General features: G+C 39.9%; 1 protein-coding gene across 3 annotated transcripts in view; it reads right to left on the bottom strand.

The window, feature by feature from the left end:
- Nucleotides 1-16868, bottom strand: part of VCL (vinculin) — a 113604-nt gene that overhangs the window by 35138 nt on the left and 61598 nt on the right. For all 3 annotated transcript variants that reach the window (XM_036734650.1, XM_036734651.1, XM_036734649.1), the window contains exons 5-6: nt 15092-15214; nt 7622-7782 (exon numbers count right to left, since the gene is read on the bottom strand). In XM_036734650.1, the coding sequence (XP_036590545.1) occupies nt 7622-7782; nt 15092-15214 (284 nt within the window). The remainder of the gene's footprint in view (nt 1-7621; nt 7783-15091; nt 15215-16868) is intronic.

Here is a 16868-nt window from a genome sequence, read left to right as displayed (position 1 = left end):
ATTAATAGTCTTTCCGCCCAACAACATTCATCTTGCACAGTCTTGGTGGTGGAAGCCCTCCCAATCACAGGGAGACTCATTAGTATGTTGGGTCACAGGCACTTTTATTTTACATCTTGCCTTTTAAAACACATAAAAACTGATAATAACCTTCATTGTGCTTTAGTGAAACCACAAGAACTCTAGGTGAATGGTTCCTAAAAATTAAAAGTATTAATTGCACAATTTATTTAGAATTCTACAAAAGAAAATGTCGAACTATAGCGAAAAGTTATTGAAGAAGAATGTAAGAGAAAGGATATTTAAGATCCAAATTTTTTACATACTCTCCCCTTTTCCTCATCCCCTAATCCCATCTACCACTAGTTCCTTGCCCTTAACCCCCCAAACAGGAAAGGATCAAAAAGGTTTCACTGTATCGCTCACAACTAGAATTCACACTAAGTGATATGAGTGTAATTACATGGCAAGGTTGGGCAGCGGACAGAGTGCCAGGCCTGGAGTCAGTAAGATGCGAATTCCAATACAGCATCATTTACCAACCATGTGACCCTGGTCAGACGGCTTCGCTTCTTTTTGCCTCAGTTTCTTCACCTATTAAATGGGGTCAATGATAGCCCCGACCTCCCCGAGCTGTTGTGCGGACCACATGAGATAACAATTGTAAAGCGCTGTGCTCAGACAGTGCCAGACAAAGGCTGATATTACTATTACTATTGATATCAGTTATTAATAATGACACTTAGACTCTAGGCAAGTGTCTGAGGCAGGATACGAACAGAGCTTCTTGGCCCAGTGGCCTAGGGGCTGCACAGCGGATCAAATCTACATGAAGAAAAGGAGGATCCACGCAGACACGATCAGAGATGCCTGAAGTACTGAAGTAAATCCTCCTCCATTTCTGCAGGAAATCTTGGGCTGAATGAACAAACATTAGACGTTTTTGACTTCCTCTTTCAGGCGACTTTATAAGAATATTGACAAATCACCTTTTAAAAGCGATCTTCAGTATCTCTAAAAGTATTGTTCCTCATCTAAGATCCACCTTCTTTTCTGCTGGAGGAGGAGGCCTGACTATGGTAGCTCCCTCAGAGCAGCTCCAGTGAGCCCTTGACACTCCACAGAATGCCAAAAATCCTTAATGTTTCCTGTCCTTTCCCTGTCCCTGTCGCTCCCAGATCTGACCACACGGCGGCGCTGCCCAACAGAGGCCATCGTTACACGGACCTGTGTGAGGGAACCCCAAGCCTGACGCTGCACATCTCAATCAGGCAAATGAACAACTCGAGTCCGCTATCCGCACATAGTGCCCTCCTCCTGCACTGGACAACAAAGGGAGATCACTTACTTCTCCCCGTAATGATCCATAGCAGAGTCTCACTCCCCAAGACTAATTACAGAGGACAAGATAGCCTGAGCTGGTGACAGCAAAAGTGAATTAAACAATTTTGAAAGCAGCCATTACTTTAAGAACCTGTTATTCCAACAAATGCCATCGGGCAGAGGTCTGAGGTTGAATAGAGATCTTCTTCACAGACTAATTAGTAATTATGACATTACTGGGAAGTAAATAGGTGATAGTGAAAGACTTTAAACCTTGTTTTATTAAATAATTTAAATATCACTCTTCTAATCTTGTTTATACAATTCACTTACACAGCAAGCCCTCTCCTTCATTTCTAGTTAAAAGGTAACTACACCTCAATTGTGTTACAAATTCTGGTCCTAATGAGAACCTGCAGTGGTGATATGAGGTGCTGTGAAGGCCCTTTCCTGCTTGGGAAGACAGCAAGGCAGTGAAAAGAGCACAACTAACTGAAAGGGAGGAGGCCTAGGTCTGGGGTCTGTCATCAATTTACCACGTGATCTGGAGAGAACACATTAATCTCTATGACCACTGGTCTTAGTTTCTTCATCATAAAAAAATTGTTTGGCAGCTAGGTGGCTCAGGAGATAGGACACTGGGCATGGAGTCAGGAAGACCTGGGTTCAAATCTGGCCTCAGACAATCACAACAGCTGTGTGACCCTGGGCAAGTCATTTAACCTCTGTTACCTCAATCCACTGGAGAAGGAAATGGCAAACCACTCCAGTATCTTTGCCAAGAAAATTCCACGGACAGTGCTGGCTTGCTATGGTTCACGAGATCATGAAAAGTCAGACACAACTGAACAATGGACGTTGTTTCCAGCTCAAAAATTCAACTGTTCCAACTTTATGAAAGGCTGATATTGCCGAGTCAAGAACAAAACTGATGATAAAGCTCCCTTCTGAACAATTTATCTAGTTTGCAAAGTGTCTTCCTCAAAGCAGCCCAATGAGGAAGGTAACGAAATAAAGCAGAAAATAAAAACTAAAAATAACCATCATACTCATTCTCCAGATGAGGAAACAGGCTCACAGAACATTAATGACCTGTCCCCAGCTCCCAATCATGGAAGAGCTGAGACCTGAAGCAAAGTGTCCTGCCTCCAAGTGCTATGTTCTTTCTACACCATCAAACAGCTTCACAATAGTTTATCTGGAAACCATTCTCCCTAGAGGACAAGAGTTCTATAAATGTAGAAACACAGTTGTTCACTAAAAAAACCTTATGTATTCAGTAAGAAACCTATGTCTATCTAAATGTATTTCAGGAGGCTGAAATCACATTGTGAAAATTAAGTAAATTTAGTGCCCGGCCTCATATTGTACCACATACTACATTATATACTATACTGAGGGACTCCAGGCCATCAGGACTTAGGAGTGTGCATAGTTTGAGGAATGAAGGGCAGGGGATTCTTGGGGCTTACACTGATTTTGCATGAGAGTCAAAAACAATTTTCTATCAGGCTGATTTTCAGCTTCCAACACGTACCTACATAAGAACATTGCCCTGAATTATTCATCTCTATGTGTCAAATTTCCACCACTTGATCATCAATGACCTAGACAGATGACAGCTTTCTCTCTCCACTGCCTTTAAAAAAACTGAACCCCAAAGGAACAACCAGAGATCTATTCAGTCCCCTCACAAAACCTTTCATTTTTCTCCCTAATAAAGTAGGATAGTGAATGTGTTAGAAGGAAGGAAAGAATGTTATACTCCTGAAATGAGTAATTTACAACTGAGTGGGAGAGATGGCAGCATCAAGATGTTCAAATTAAGCAGCTTGTTTTTCCTCACATAAATATGTGGCAAATTTGGAAGAAGACTACTTTGAAGCTGAAAATTTCACTTAGTTAACAAAGCTTCCAAAAGGGCAGATGTCTGGAGATTACATAGAATTTTTACCATAGTCTCTTGAAAAGAACACACTTTCAAAAGTTAATTTCTATGAAAAATAAAAGTATCTATACGTCTTGGTGTTTTAATCTCCCAAGAATCCCATCTTCCATTTATGGTGTGACATTTGTTACAGCAGCATTGTACACAACATAGCTATATTTAGATATAAGGTAAAAATTCAGATACAATGGAAGAAAAGCAATGTTAGAAGAGAATAATTATTCTATGCTCTCAAGAAGGTGGATCTAGGTACAATCTAGGTGGATCTCAATTACCTTCCACCTACACCCTTCAGCTTCCTGTCAGTACCTTCTCAAAGGAAGGCTGAAATAAGTGGGAAATTCAGGATCCTTTCAGCTGGCCTTTCTTCCCCTTACCAACAATTCCTTATGCGAACGTATAAGATGTACTAAAAAAAAGAAAGCCTGTGTTGATTTGGCATTGTTCCCATTTAGCAAAAGGCAGAAGACATAAAGACACCCTTTAAAATATCTTTCTAGTAACAATGAAACTCAGTTTCAGCCACAGCACGTTTTTAAATAGAAATGGCTTCACCCGAAAATAACCAAGGTGCCTGCCAATTTGACAAATGGGCAAAAGGAAAACCCCCTGTTGCCACTCTACCTCCCCATGCCACCCATCATCACACATCCTGGCCCTGGACCCACACCTCCCACCCAGCCTTACTCAAAAAATGAGGCTAAAAAAACACTTATTGAAAAGAATATCCTCATGCTAGATTGAGTTCTTTTAATAGCCAACATGTAAGTAATAAGACCATACAATCAGATATTCAGAGTTCATTCAGGTCAAGGGGAAAAGCCAATTTCTCTAACATTTGAACTTTTTCTCTTCTTTTAGAGATAAAATACAACAAACAAATGAAGTGGATGGTTAACTCAAATTCCTAGTGGCAAATCTCGCATAATGGTGTTTCTAATGAAAAATACCAAGTGACTTGGAGAAATCTATACACTTCTCTATTTGGGGGGTGGAATGTAAAATTCGGCCCTCGGATCTTTAATCTCTGCAGCAAGGGTAAGTATTCTGGTGATGCAGTTTGTAGCTGATATTTCCACTTTTGGTAACATGTAGTGAAGTCTGGCAGGACCACTAGCTTTGTCACTACTTTGGGCCAGTATCAATCCTAGTGCATGACAAAGCACTACAGCAGAAGATTCCCCATAACAAGACAGAAGGGCCTATGGGGTGTGAGTGCTGCTGGTCACAGAGTACCTGACTCTTCTCTCCTCCCACATCCTCACCAATCATAGCAGGAGTTAAGCTGATGACAAAAGACTGGCAGCACTCAGATGATTCCTTACGAACATGAGAGAGGCTGGCACAGAAAACTTTCAGAGATGGATTCGACTGGTATTCCAACAATTTTACTAACGAGTGTTCAACAAGAGGCTATTGGTAAATGAGGCTAGAATTTCTGAGTTGACTGATGAGTTTTAATAAGACTGATGGTACACGCCTGGTAAATCATTTGAAAATTCTTAGCATTGTCACTGGAATTCAGATTCAAAAGCACAATGACTAACCTTAGTAAAGTCTTCTTAAAAATGGGTTCATTAGGCAAGACGTACTTTTACCCCCAATAATATTTTACACTTTCTGGAGGAACCATCAATGTCCAGGAGAAGCCTGCACTAATGGAGAAGCAGGCAACGAATATGGCAAGAGAGGTTAATTATTTTTGGTCTGGGGGGAAAGAATGTGAGATACCAAATGTAGGAAATGTACATTTGCTACTCACCATTTTCAATTTCAATAAACTACATTAAGGTGAAAAATGTCTCTAAACTATTTTTATCCATGATGACACCAATAAATTAGATCAGTAGGTCTAATTCACTTTTTATTGTTCCACATTGCATTTCTCCACCACAATTAGCTTGGGTAATTTCACTGATTCCTTCTACATCAGCACAAGGCCAGACTGTCACCATACATGGACAATGAGTTATTCTTTTCTATTACTACTTGGAAAAAAGGAAAGCTAGAGAACGAAAGGTCTACTCCACATCTGCTACCTACAAGAAACGAAGAAGAGTTAACAATGAGAGCTTGGGAATACCATGGGTGGTTAGACTCCTCCTTCCAGTAGACATAAAGGATGTTCACAGCTCAATTAAAGTTTGGAAACATCCTTTCTTTGCTATGCAATTACTATAAAGTTTTGAACCCCCGGGCTAACATTAAGAACAGAGCTTTGTATGCTCATCTGATATCACCAGTTTTATTCTTCAAAACATAAGTTCATCAAGACTCTATAACTGAGTATAGGATTTTTATCTAGCAGCATCCAAACCCTATCTTTGTAGGTAAGTCATAAGGAATTGCCTTGGGTTAAATAACCTATCCAGAGTCATCCAGCAAGTAAGTCTCAGGGTTGATATTTGAACCCTGGCCTTGCCGATTCCAAGCCTACCACTCTAAACTCTCAACCATGCTGCTTCTAGTACCCATCAATCACATTTTAAAACTATAAAGACAGACCTTGAGCAAAGCAACATTCCAGACCTTCCAGAAGAGAATGATAGCGGAGGAATTAAGAGTAAGAAGTAGCATAAATGACCAAAAGGAATTTTTCACAACAGCAAGTCCACAGATAACTCCAATGTCACCCTGCTCTCCTGGTCTCTCCTGCTCTCGCCTGTACACTCAAAATGAATGAGTGGAAATGACCAAGCCAAAATAGGAAGCTGGAATCTTCCCCAAACATGTCCACCAAACCCAGAAAGTCTGATTTACTACAGTGTTGCTTTTTCTTTGTTTCTTAAATGAGTGACTTGAAATGAACACACAGATTAGAACTGCCTAGATTTCCACAAGCCCCAAGATCCTCATTAAATGGCATTCTAAAGCGTACTCGAGCACAGTGTCACACACTGGCACATGGAAAGAAGCACTGCACACAGCCAGCACAAGACACAAATCCTCACAGACATGCTTTTTTTTCTCTTTTAGCAAAAAAAAAAAAAAAGAAATGCAAAATAGACTAGATGGCAGGAGAAAGCTTACCTTCTAAACGTGAGAAAAGAATAAAACAAACACGAGAACAAAAACAAAAAAAGGCAGAAAGAAGTCATAACAGCGAAGTCAGAGTGGCAAAGTACTTCAAGGCAAAGATAAGTTAACTCTAAAAGACGTCAATGGTTTCAATATGGAAATTAGATACAATCTAACTAAGAATTGTGTAAACACCTCCCTTGACAAATCATCAGGTAAAATTAGCCTCGACTGTTTCATGCAACCAACCACCAGACGGAGAGAGGGCAGGCAGTCCATTCCAGGCCCCCCACTTGGCAGAGGAAAGAATTGGCACCATAGGAAAAATGTTAGAAATTCCACCTAGGAAGTGGACTATGATGGTCTAGATTCAGTTCAGCCACTGGTGGGCTACAGGACCCCGGTCAAAAGCATCTGTCCTGCAGTAAGCACTGGGAGTGCAAACAAATTTGTTAGAGTCCCCAGACCAGATGCCTCTGTCATAGTCACTACAGGGAGAAACAGGACAACCTGCAGCACAAGGCCACAGCTGGCAGAGATGGGGGAAAATCTACCTACAGTCAAAGGACCAGTGGAAAACAAAAGGAAAAAAAGGAGACCCTGAAAAACTCCTAAAACTAGAGTTCATATGAAAACAAATTCCCCAGCTGAGTTCTACATCTTTTCTCCTAGGATCAAAGGTCACATGCCAAAATTTTTCCATTATTATCTCAAGATCAAAAGTTAGTGGAGGAAAAAGTTTTCCATGAGACTTCTGAATAGGATGCATCCTGATTTAACTTATTCTGATGGTTCAAATACAAGCTATACTTTCACCCCAAATCTGACTTATATGGAGCCCTAGTGAAGCTATAATCAGGTTTAGTTTCAGTGCAAACCTATATAAAAGGTTCCTTTCAAAGAGATCTCATTTTGGGGAGGCATCCTATATTCGAGGTTGGCCTTTACCGAGCTCAACATGGTAGCTTCATGGCAAAAGCTACCAGTAAAAAGTGGTATAAGAACCAATGCCAAGAGGATTCTTTCATCCGTCCTTCCCTAAAGGAAATACCCATTATAAAAGCATCTTCCCACCCAAGACACCAGAGAGAGCCTTGGCCTGAAGCCTTGATGTAAATGGAACATTACTCTGGGCTGTATATTCATTCTATCTTGGTTAACAGGAAGTAGCTGGTCCCAAAAGAAAGAAGTTACCTAAATAAAGAGCTGACAAGTCTTATGCTACAAATAAAAATGTTTCAAGATTGTATATAAGAAATTACAAATTAACCAACCCTCCCCTCCCCTCCTCCTGAGAACTGGTCATCCATTTTCTCCCAAATTCATACTTACCTTGCTAGCCCAAGCATCTTCATCCCAGGAAGTAAGCTGTAACACTCGGATGATCTCATTAATCTCTGCGCTCATCTTTTCCACCGTAAAGTTGCGGTTTTTCAAAGCTTCTTCAATACCTTGGTTTTTGGAGTTTTTAGTAGTTACAAAAATCTTCATAGCTGTCAAAACATGCTAGAAGTTAGGAAATTATGCCTGAAATTCAATTTCATTGTCTAAGATTAGCTATACCATGTACAAAGGACATTAAGCATGTGCAATCATCTTCTTAAAAAGGAGTACAAGTCGGGTCAATAAAAATCTCCAGCCTGGAAATCTCTCATCACAAGAAGACTAAACACACAAAACGTCACTATAACCACTTATAAATTAAGAAAATAATTCGGTATATACAACCCCAAAACTCACAGCCACAAAGTACCCAGGCCTCCTCAGAGAGCCAAAGAACATGGACCAGACCGCAGTTGAGCTTCATGTAGAATGATGGCAGAGATGAGATAGTAGAGATTAAAAATCTAGATCTCTCCTCCATTCCCTAATCCCTGGCTTCCTCAACCCCTTTAAAAACATCAAAACAGGGGCAGCTAGGTGGCGCAGTGAGTAGAGCACCAGCCCTGGAGTCAGGAGGACCTGAGTTCAAATTTGACCTCAGACACTTGACACATTTACTAGCTGTGTGACCTTGGGAAAGTCACTTAACCCCAACTGCCCTGCCTCCCCCCTCCAAAAAAAAAACAAAAAAAACAATAAAACACGAAAATGTAGAATAAGCAGGAAAGACACAATTTGTCCCACAAGAACTTTTTTATTTTATAATTTTAAAAAAATCATAATTAGTACTTCATTGTAACATTCAGAATAGAAAGGATCTTTCCTCCAATCCCTGTGCCTTTTTCTACTGTGAAAACTTCTGGAATGAGGTGTAGTCAGACTCAGAACACACTCCCTAGTAAGTCAATGTGAAAAAAGGACTTTCAGATGCTCGGAGGTAGAAAGACCCTCAGAAGCCATTTGGTCCAACTCATACCTACCCAAGAAGGGCCTCTTCCACAGACCCAACAGTCTCTGCTTGATGCCCACTAATGAGAGGGATTCCACTCCTCCTGTGGGAGCCCAGTCCACTTCCAGAGTGCTGTCATTATTAGGAAGTTTTTTCCCTTGCAAATTAAGCCTAAACTGGCCTCTTGGCAACTTCTACCTTCTGCTCTTTTGGAGCCAAGCAAAACCAGTCTGTTCCCTCTTCCACAGCAGTTCACCTAAATTTTTAAAAACTATTATTATTTCTCCCCTCCCCCAGCCAAGCCTTATCTTCTCCAGTCTAAACATCCTTGTTCCTTCAACCAATCTTTATAACATGAACTCAAAGCAACCATCCCCACTCTTTATTCTCTGCAGCTTACCAGAGACCCTCCTAATGTGATACTGAACACAATACTCCGGGTATAGTTTGACCAGGCCAAAGTAAATTAATCACATCATCCACTCAGTCCTGGACATTATGCCACTCTTAACATACCCTTAGACAAAACTGCTTTTCTTGGCAACCATGATGTTGGCCATTTTAAACTTTAAGCCCTCTAAAATCTTGAAATGTTTTTTTAATGCACTCCTGTCCAGCCACCTGGATTCCCCTTTCTCGAACTCATTTTTTAAACCTTAGTGTAATACTCTGAATTTATACCTAAGTTTCATCTTCCTAGATAGCATTCCAATGTTCTAACCTGCCAAAAGCTTTCTGAATTCTGATTACCCCAACTTTCTGATAAGTATGTCATCTATACTTTCATCTGAGTAGATAACTAACATAGAGCTAAGTACATATTCCTGAAACACATCTCTGGAGACTTCCCACCAAATGGACACTGAACTACAGACTACTTTATGTTTATTTCAAACCCACCTAACTAGATCCTTATCTGGCTTACATGTCTCCATATTCTGCAGAAGGTCAGCACAAGAGACTTTTGCCAAATGTTTTACTAAAATCTAGGTAAAATATACCTATAGTATTCCCTCTCAGGACCAGAACAGTAAACTGCCCCCTGCCCACCTCCCCAAGGTAATGTTAGTCTGGTATGCCTATGCATATTCTATGATTATCACTTGCTTTTCTAGATATTCACTAATAATCCCTTTAACAACAGGCTCTAGAATTCTGTCAGAAATCAAAGACCAAGTTCACTGGCATATAGATTGCAAGTTCCTATCTTATCCCTTTTTTGAAAATCAGGAAAACACTTGCCCTTCTCCAATCCTGTAGTATCTCTCTCGTTCTCCACAACCTTCCAGCTATCACTGATAATGATCCCCGATTGCTTTTAAACCTAAGGCTGTAGTTCATCTGAGCCAAGTAACCTGAACTCTTCCTATATCTCTTCTCCTCATGCTCTCTTCTTTCTCCTCATTCTTATACTATTTTCTTGATCCTAAGGTGCCCTTACTATCTCCTTACTTAGCTAACTATCCACTCCCTGCAACATTGGAGGGACCCAAGTTGATGAGATTACAGACAACCCATATTACACCAACTCTCTATGTATTTTGGCCTGTGCTCTCCAGGATGAAGGTCACTCTCTTTGGCAGAGAAGATAGAAGCATATTAAGAACTGGGCATATTTGCATTATCTGTCCTTCCTTTCCCTTTCTTGACCTCTTTGCTCCAATCCTTAGATGGTGGTATCAGTGACTCAGGACTTCCCAGGCCTTCCCAGACTGTGCATATCCGCCCAGAAGATTCACCTAGCAGCATGCTGGAGGCCCTCCCTGCTTTCTTCCAGCATCCCAAAGGATCCCAGTGGAGCTGATCCATCTTCCCCTCCTGTCACATATTCCCTGATGACACGCTTTACTCTTCACCTTCCTTCAATTTTCTCATTGAACTTCATACAACTGTTTCAGCTTATTCCCATCAGGTACATTTCTATCACCCTCAGTGTAATGTTCATTTTTAGTTCTGTGGATGCAGTAGTGTTCCAGGTCTCACAGGCATACAGAACACCAAGAAAATGTTTATATTGAATAGACGTGACTTTTCTGTCATAGGAAACTTTTGGGTATGTTAAACTGCTTTGCAAATTCACAAAAGCAACTCAGCTTCTTCTTCCTCCTTTTCAACGTTGGGCCTACCTGTATCGTCTGTACCAGATATATATACACATTACTGACATGTCCTTAAGGTGTTCATTCAGATGCATGCTGAAATCTGGGAAAAAGACATTCTTTATTTGGTTTTTCCTGTGAGGATGGACAGACAAAACTTCTTCAAGTGATTACAGAGCTCTTCCAAGAGGATCTCCACTGTCTTGGAGCTTGATGCAAACGCTACAACACCATACACAAATGGGAGCATTCATTAGGAATCCTTCCTTGACTTGGACGCTGTGCTAGATCATCCTCCATGACAGTGATGAATACCTTAGGTGAACATTACCTGATGCTTGTTATCAGGTGGTTACTGAACAGGGCCATTTCAACTGTTCCATCTTCTAAGGAATCTTAATGATCTTGATAGCATATGGTAGAAACTTTGTAAAAGAGCCTATTGAGGGAGCATTTTGTTCTGCTAAGCTGAATGATTCTGAATTATCAACAAAAAATAAACACAATGGGAACTTACGCTCTCTACATCTTTTAATAATTATGAAATGGTGAAGATGCAATCCATCGTTGAATACTATTGGCAAAAGCCTGCTTGGTGTGCTCTCATTAGGGATGAATTCAATTTTATACAGATGACCCTCAAAAAGATTTTGTATAGACAGACAATGTGTGAATGAATACACACACACACACTCTCTCTCTCTCTCTCTGATAGTTAATCTTTTCTTCATCAATAAGGTATAAGATTTTTTCTACTCCTTCACTATCTTTTCCTTCCACTCTTTGCTTTTCACTCTTCTTTTGCTTCCAGCTTCATTTGCTCCCACTCCTTTAGACACGTAGTAAATTGGTCCCTCAATGCCCTCACAGTGGTATCACCTCCAGCACTGATCTCCTCTACAGACTCATTATATACGTGTTCCAGATTAGGCTACTGATCTTTGTTCTCTCTAATATCATCACTACTTCCTTTGCAAGCACCTCAGGGGCAGGGATGTCAGGGTACAAGTGTGATGGTTCCATTATTCTTAAGAAAACAATTTGTTAAAATGATTTTTAAAATTTTTTTTCCATTTTTCTTCTTTTTGTAATCTTTTTTCATATTTTCCTAAACCACAAAAAATTTTCTCCAGTAAAGCTTTAAAACAAGACTTTTGTTATGCTTCGTCTTCCTTAGCTTATTCTGAACTTGAGTGTAATGAACATTATTCCTATACAACTGTGCCATGCTTCTGTATTTTCCTCCCATTGCCTGTCCCTGCTTCCACTTTTTGGATATCTTTCTTAAATTAAAGTTGGCTGCTGATTTCCCTATAAATTCATATGGCCTCCAGCCAAACCTCCCATGACCATCTTTTCCTTCTCACCAGAGTCTTCTCTCTGGGCATCTTGAGAAGTCCTCTTTTGAAGAGCAGCACAGTGATACAATGGAAACAGCCCTGGACTTAGAGCTGGCTCAGCCATTTATTACTGGAGTGACTTCGGATATATAACCTAACCTTTCCTGGGCCTGATTTATCTCATCTGTAAAGTGAGAGGGTCCCTTCCAGCTCTAAATCCATAATTCTATGCTCTCTTCTGAGTGAATGACTTCCCTGCAGAATTGTAAACTGTGGGACTCTATGCAATAATCTCTTTGAACCCTTTGAAATCTGCTCTCTCAACATCTCAACATGTCAGACTACTCCTGGTTTTTCTTTTGTAGTCTATAATGAACTTTAATATAGAAGGATCGTTTTCCCCTAGAATTCCCAAATTTTCCACCCCAGCAACCAGCTAATGAGAGAAATCTTCAAAATTTTCTTTTTTTAGTTCCTATACCTCCTGAAAGATGAAATGATCAATAAAGAACATCAAGATATTTTTAACCACTCTGTTTCTGGCAGAGAGAAAGCCACAGCAGAAGTCCAGATAATGGACATCCCCATTGCTTCTATATCACACATCAGGACATCAGGCTTCTGCTGTGATTTCCTGAACTCGCCACTGATTTCTTTGTTCAGTCTAAGTGATCCAGAGTTTGTTACAACGATGGCATCACTTCTGTTTCTGCCTCCTTTGGCCCTCACCCACCATGTTCCCCTGCTCTGGTTCTTGGAGACCCTTCTCCAGATGATATTTTTTACAACAGCTTTCCTCTGAGTCCTCCTCTTCCCCTGTTTCTCCCTCTTTGAGTGCCTCTCCTTCAACTCAAGCCCTTCTCTCCAAGTCCTTCAATTTCGATTCTTCATTAAGTTGTCTGCTCAAGTTCCTTTCCTCCTCCCCTTGAATCCTCCTTTTCCTTCTCAAAATCCTCCTCTTCCCCCCAAATTTGATCACAATTCCAAAACCCTTCATACCACTAAAATGCATTTTGTGCAACAAAGCAGCCACTGATTTTGAATTTCTAGGGTCTAGATCAACCAAGAGGTATGATCCTGGCTGACAAGTTCTACATTAAGTCTGTTCCGAATCTAGCCTAACAACAAATGTTTTCAATAGATAGGGATTAACTCCACTTAAAATAGTTTTCACAAGGGGCAGCTGGGTGGCGCAGTGAGTAAAGCACCGGCCCTAGGGTCTGGAGGACCTGAGTTCAAATCCAATCTCAGACACTTGACACACTAGCTGTGTGACCTTGGGCAAGTCACTTAACCCCAATTGCCCTGCCTTCCCCCCTCAAAAAAAATCTATATTTTCACAGAAAAGAGGGTCAAAGAAGTGTCATTCCTGTCAACCCCACCCCATATAGAACAAATGACAAGACCCTGTGCCTCCTTTCCTTAGCCAGGTGAGAACACCTCTGTTGAATCAACCAATCAAAGACATTTTAAATACTGTGAAAAATCCTGCACCAATTTAGAAGTCCTTGAAAGCCACTGGATGAAGTGAAATTATGCCCCAGGACTGTGTTCAGATTGTTTGAGGAGACTGGTCATGCCCTGTGAGTTTTTTATTTTTAAAATAAATAGCAAGGCAATTTAGAACCCAGGGAACTTGAGCATCTGGCACTAAGCTAGGAGTGGAAGCCCTTCAGCCAAGTCGAGAAAAAGGAACTGACTGGAGGGAGAGGGACAGAAGAGAGGATAAATCTACCCTCATTCCAATCCCTCACTTTCTCATCCACTCCACTACAACCAGAGGAAGACCTCATGAAGTCGGGGTACCTGAAGATTTGGACTTTTTCATCAGCATCCTGGCAGTGATTGCCAGTAACATTTGCATCAGGAGCTGAGGATAAATTAGTGGTGCTGAGAAAAGGCAACTTCACGATTCTATAAGGAGTCCAGCAGGAAAGCTCTCCTATACCTAATGGGAACTCCATGAGCACTCCAGGAGAGGGAGAAAAGGACTTGTAGTAGCAACCACCCTTCAATCCTTTTAATGCTCCTAGACTATGAGGGGACAAGAAAAAGCCACCCAAGCTGTGGACACTCTACCTGCCAGTTCAAACAGGAGTTTGGACAGGGAGGTCCAGATCATGTGCTACGGAAATTTTTTTTAACGTACAAAGAAAACAGATGGAAGGCCAAAAGGAAACATCAACAACTAGAATAGTTTTGAAAGTTACCTGCTGAATTTATTATACACTTAAAGGAAAAAGCAAGCAGTATTTGATTTTTTAAGAGAAATTCACTGGGGCAGCTAGGTAGCACAGTGGATACAGCACCGGAGTCAGGAGTACCTAAGTTCAAATATGTCCTCCAACACTTATTACCTGTATGACTCTGGGCAAGTCACTTAACCCCGAGTGCCTCAAAAAAAGAAAGAAAGATTCGTGTACACTTTCTTTTTCAATTCTATTGCATATATGGATTTTTAAAAATTTATTGATAAGTTTGGAATTGTTTTTAATTGGAAAAAAGAAGAAAAAAGAATTCTAGGAGGGTATATTAGCATACACTGCTCTACAGTTTTCAATCTAGATCTCTAATAAAACAAGTGTTTCCATGAAGTCAATAAGGAAAGATCCTAACCTGAAAACTGAGCCCAGGGTATCTGATATTTACTAGTAAGTCTGGGAGATACCAGCTGCCAGGGACAGAGTCTTTATGGAGAGTAGGAAAATATCTCTAGACCAAAGGATGAGAAAATTTCAGGTTACAGCTGAGGGAGAGGTAAAGGAGAAAACTAGTAGCCAACTGAATCCCCAACTAGTAACCAACTGAATCTCCAGATATACTCCATAGATATCGAATCTATCACCACTTGGCTGGACACAACGTCTAGTTACCAAATCAATCATTCCTTGCTTTTGCACAAATGGACAGACAAGAAGACAGCAAGTGATATGCAGTTAAGGAAATATAAAATCTATCACAAAAAAAGTGACTTAAAGGCTCAGATGATACACGTAAAATTCATTCTAATGAAAATATATTAAGTAAATACCTGAAATGAGGACTGGCAATAACTCTTTCACAGTGTTCATTGAATTCACCAACATCACTCTGTGCTCCTGGTGAGTCAATTCCTGTTGTCTTTCATCAATCATTTTGGCCATTTTTGTCATTCCTAGCTCAGAAAAAACAAACCATCTGTATGAGTGGTAGGATGCACCCTAGATTTATATTCTTGGTTCAGGTCTACTCTCATTAAAGTAATACAATAACAATGAGAATCAAACAATCTCTCTACAGATACAGATGTATACATATGTGTGTGCATAACTATCCATTACATAAATATATACGTAATATACAAATACATAAATTCTACAAACATGGAAGACCCACTGATTCAATATAACAAAATTTCTACACACCCAACATAAATAATCCTTTAAAGCTTAATGTATAGAATGTAGTCTATTCTGAAAAGTATAGGTAGGAATTTTGTACTAATGGAGCCCCAGAAATAGCTACTGAATATTCAATATTTATTTAAAATTTAATGATTTATATTTATAAAATTTAAATAATTTTTATAAATGTATATAATTATTATATAAAATATACATTTGTATAAAATTTATAAATATTTAATATTAATGTGGAGCCTATGGAGTACTTTCAGTTGGTACTTGGATACACCCAGTCCACATATGCTGCACTGTGGGTACAGCCCTGCCCACACTACACACAACAATCTAATATCCAAGAATACTTTAGAAGTTTACATAAATGTGTTAAGGATTAAATAATGATAATACCAGGAGACACCTTGTATCTTTTCATCTATATTCTAACACTTTACATTTTGGTAGTATAAGTCAAAAGAATGACTCGGTTCTCTAAATCACTGAGAAACTTAGGGAAAGTCATTTCTGCCCAATGCTCTTCCAAGACAATTCAAATCAGAAGTACTTTTTATGAGAATCTAGCACAGACACAAATTTCCATAATTACAACGCTTTAACTTCAATGTAACACTGTTAACAAGCACATTCAGTCTAGGGTGTATCTATCTGCACAAAAGGAAGTTTGGTTACTTAGGCGTCAAAAGGACCTCATTACAACACAACATGAATCCCAAGAGCAGAGTTATGCTGAAATGACAATGTTTGTAGACAACGTCCCATCAACAGCACGGTCATCTCCAGTTTTCAAGATTTGGGGTTTGAGATGTGAATGGTTCTGTGTAATACAACTGACCTCAGCAGGCCCAGTCTCTCCTCTAGGCTATAATCATTGTCATAAAGTAAAACTGGATTCATACTACAAGTTTCTAAGCTATAATTTTAAAGCAATTTCCTCCTCTTTGGCTTGATTATTATTCTAAATTTTAATTTTTATTTGCATAAGGAATTTTTTACAAACCTAGACAACCACAGCATTATAGTTCTCTTTAAGTCTCATTATTCAATCTTGGGCTACCAAAATCCATCAGTGGTAGGAGGACTCATTAGTAAGCTAAGAGTCATAAAGGGCTACGGGCCAGCTGGCAAACAATGAAGGAATGCTGTGTAATGTAGAGTAGAGAGGTCAAAATGCAGGGTGGCCTTCAGCATTACAGCAATGGAAAACTATTTCCTACATTCTCAAGCTACGTCTGCCACGTCTGGTTTAATGTAACTTTACCAAACAGGAACAGAACTTTTTAAAAAGTATATTTAGCATTCAGACGCAGCGAACCATCTTAAATGGTCCCATCACCAAGAAGGAAGATATGGAAACCCAGCAGAATACAAATGAATTTCAACTACATACAACCTTTGTTTTCTGCTTTT

The sequence above is a fragment of the Trichosurus vulpecula genome, chromosome 8, assembly GCF_011100635.1.
Source record: "Trichosurus vulpecula isolate mTriVul1 chromosome 8, mTriVul1.pri, whole genome shotgun sequence".
In the NCBI taxonomy this organism is placed as follows: Eukaryota; Metazoa; Chordata; class Mammalia; order Diprotodontia; family Phalangeridae; genus Trichosurus; species Trichosurus vulpecula.
The sequence above is the reverse complement of the archived record's forward strand: the minus strand, read 5'-3'. Positions and strand labels throughout refer to the sequence as shown.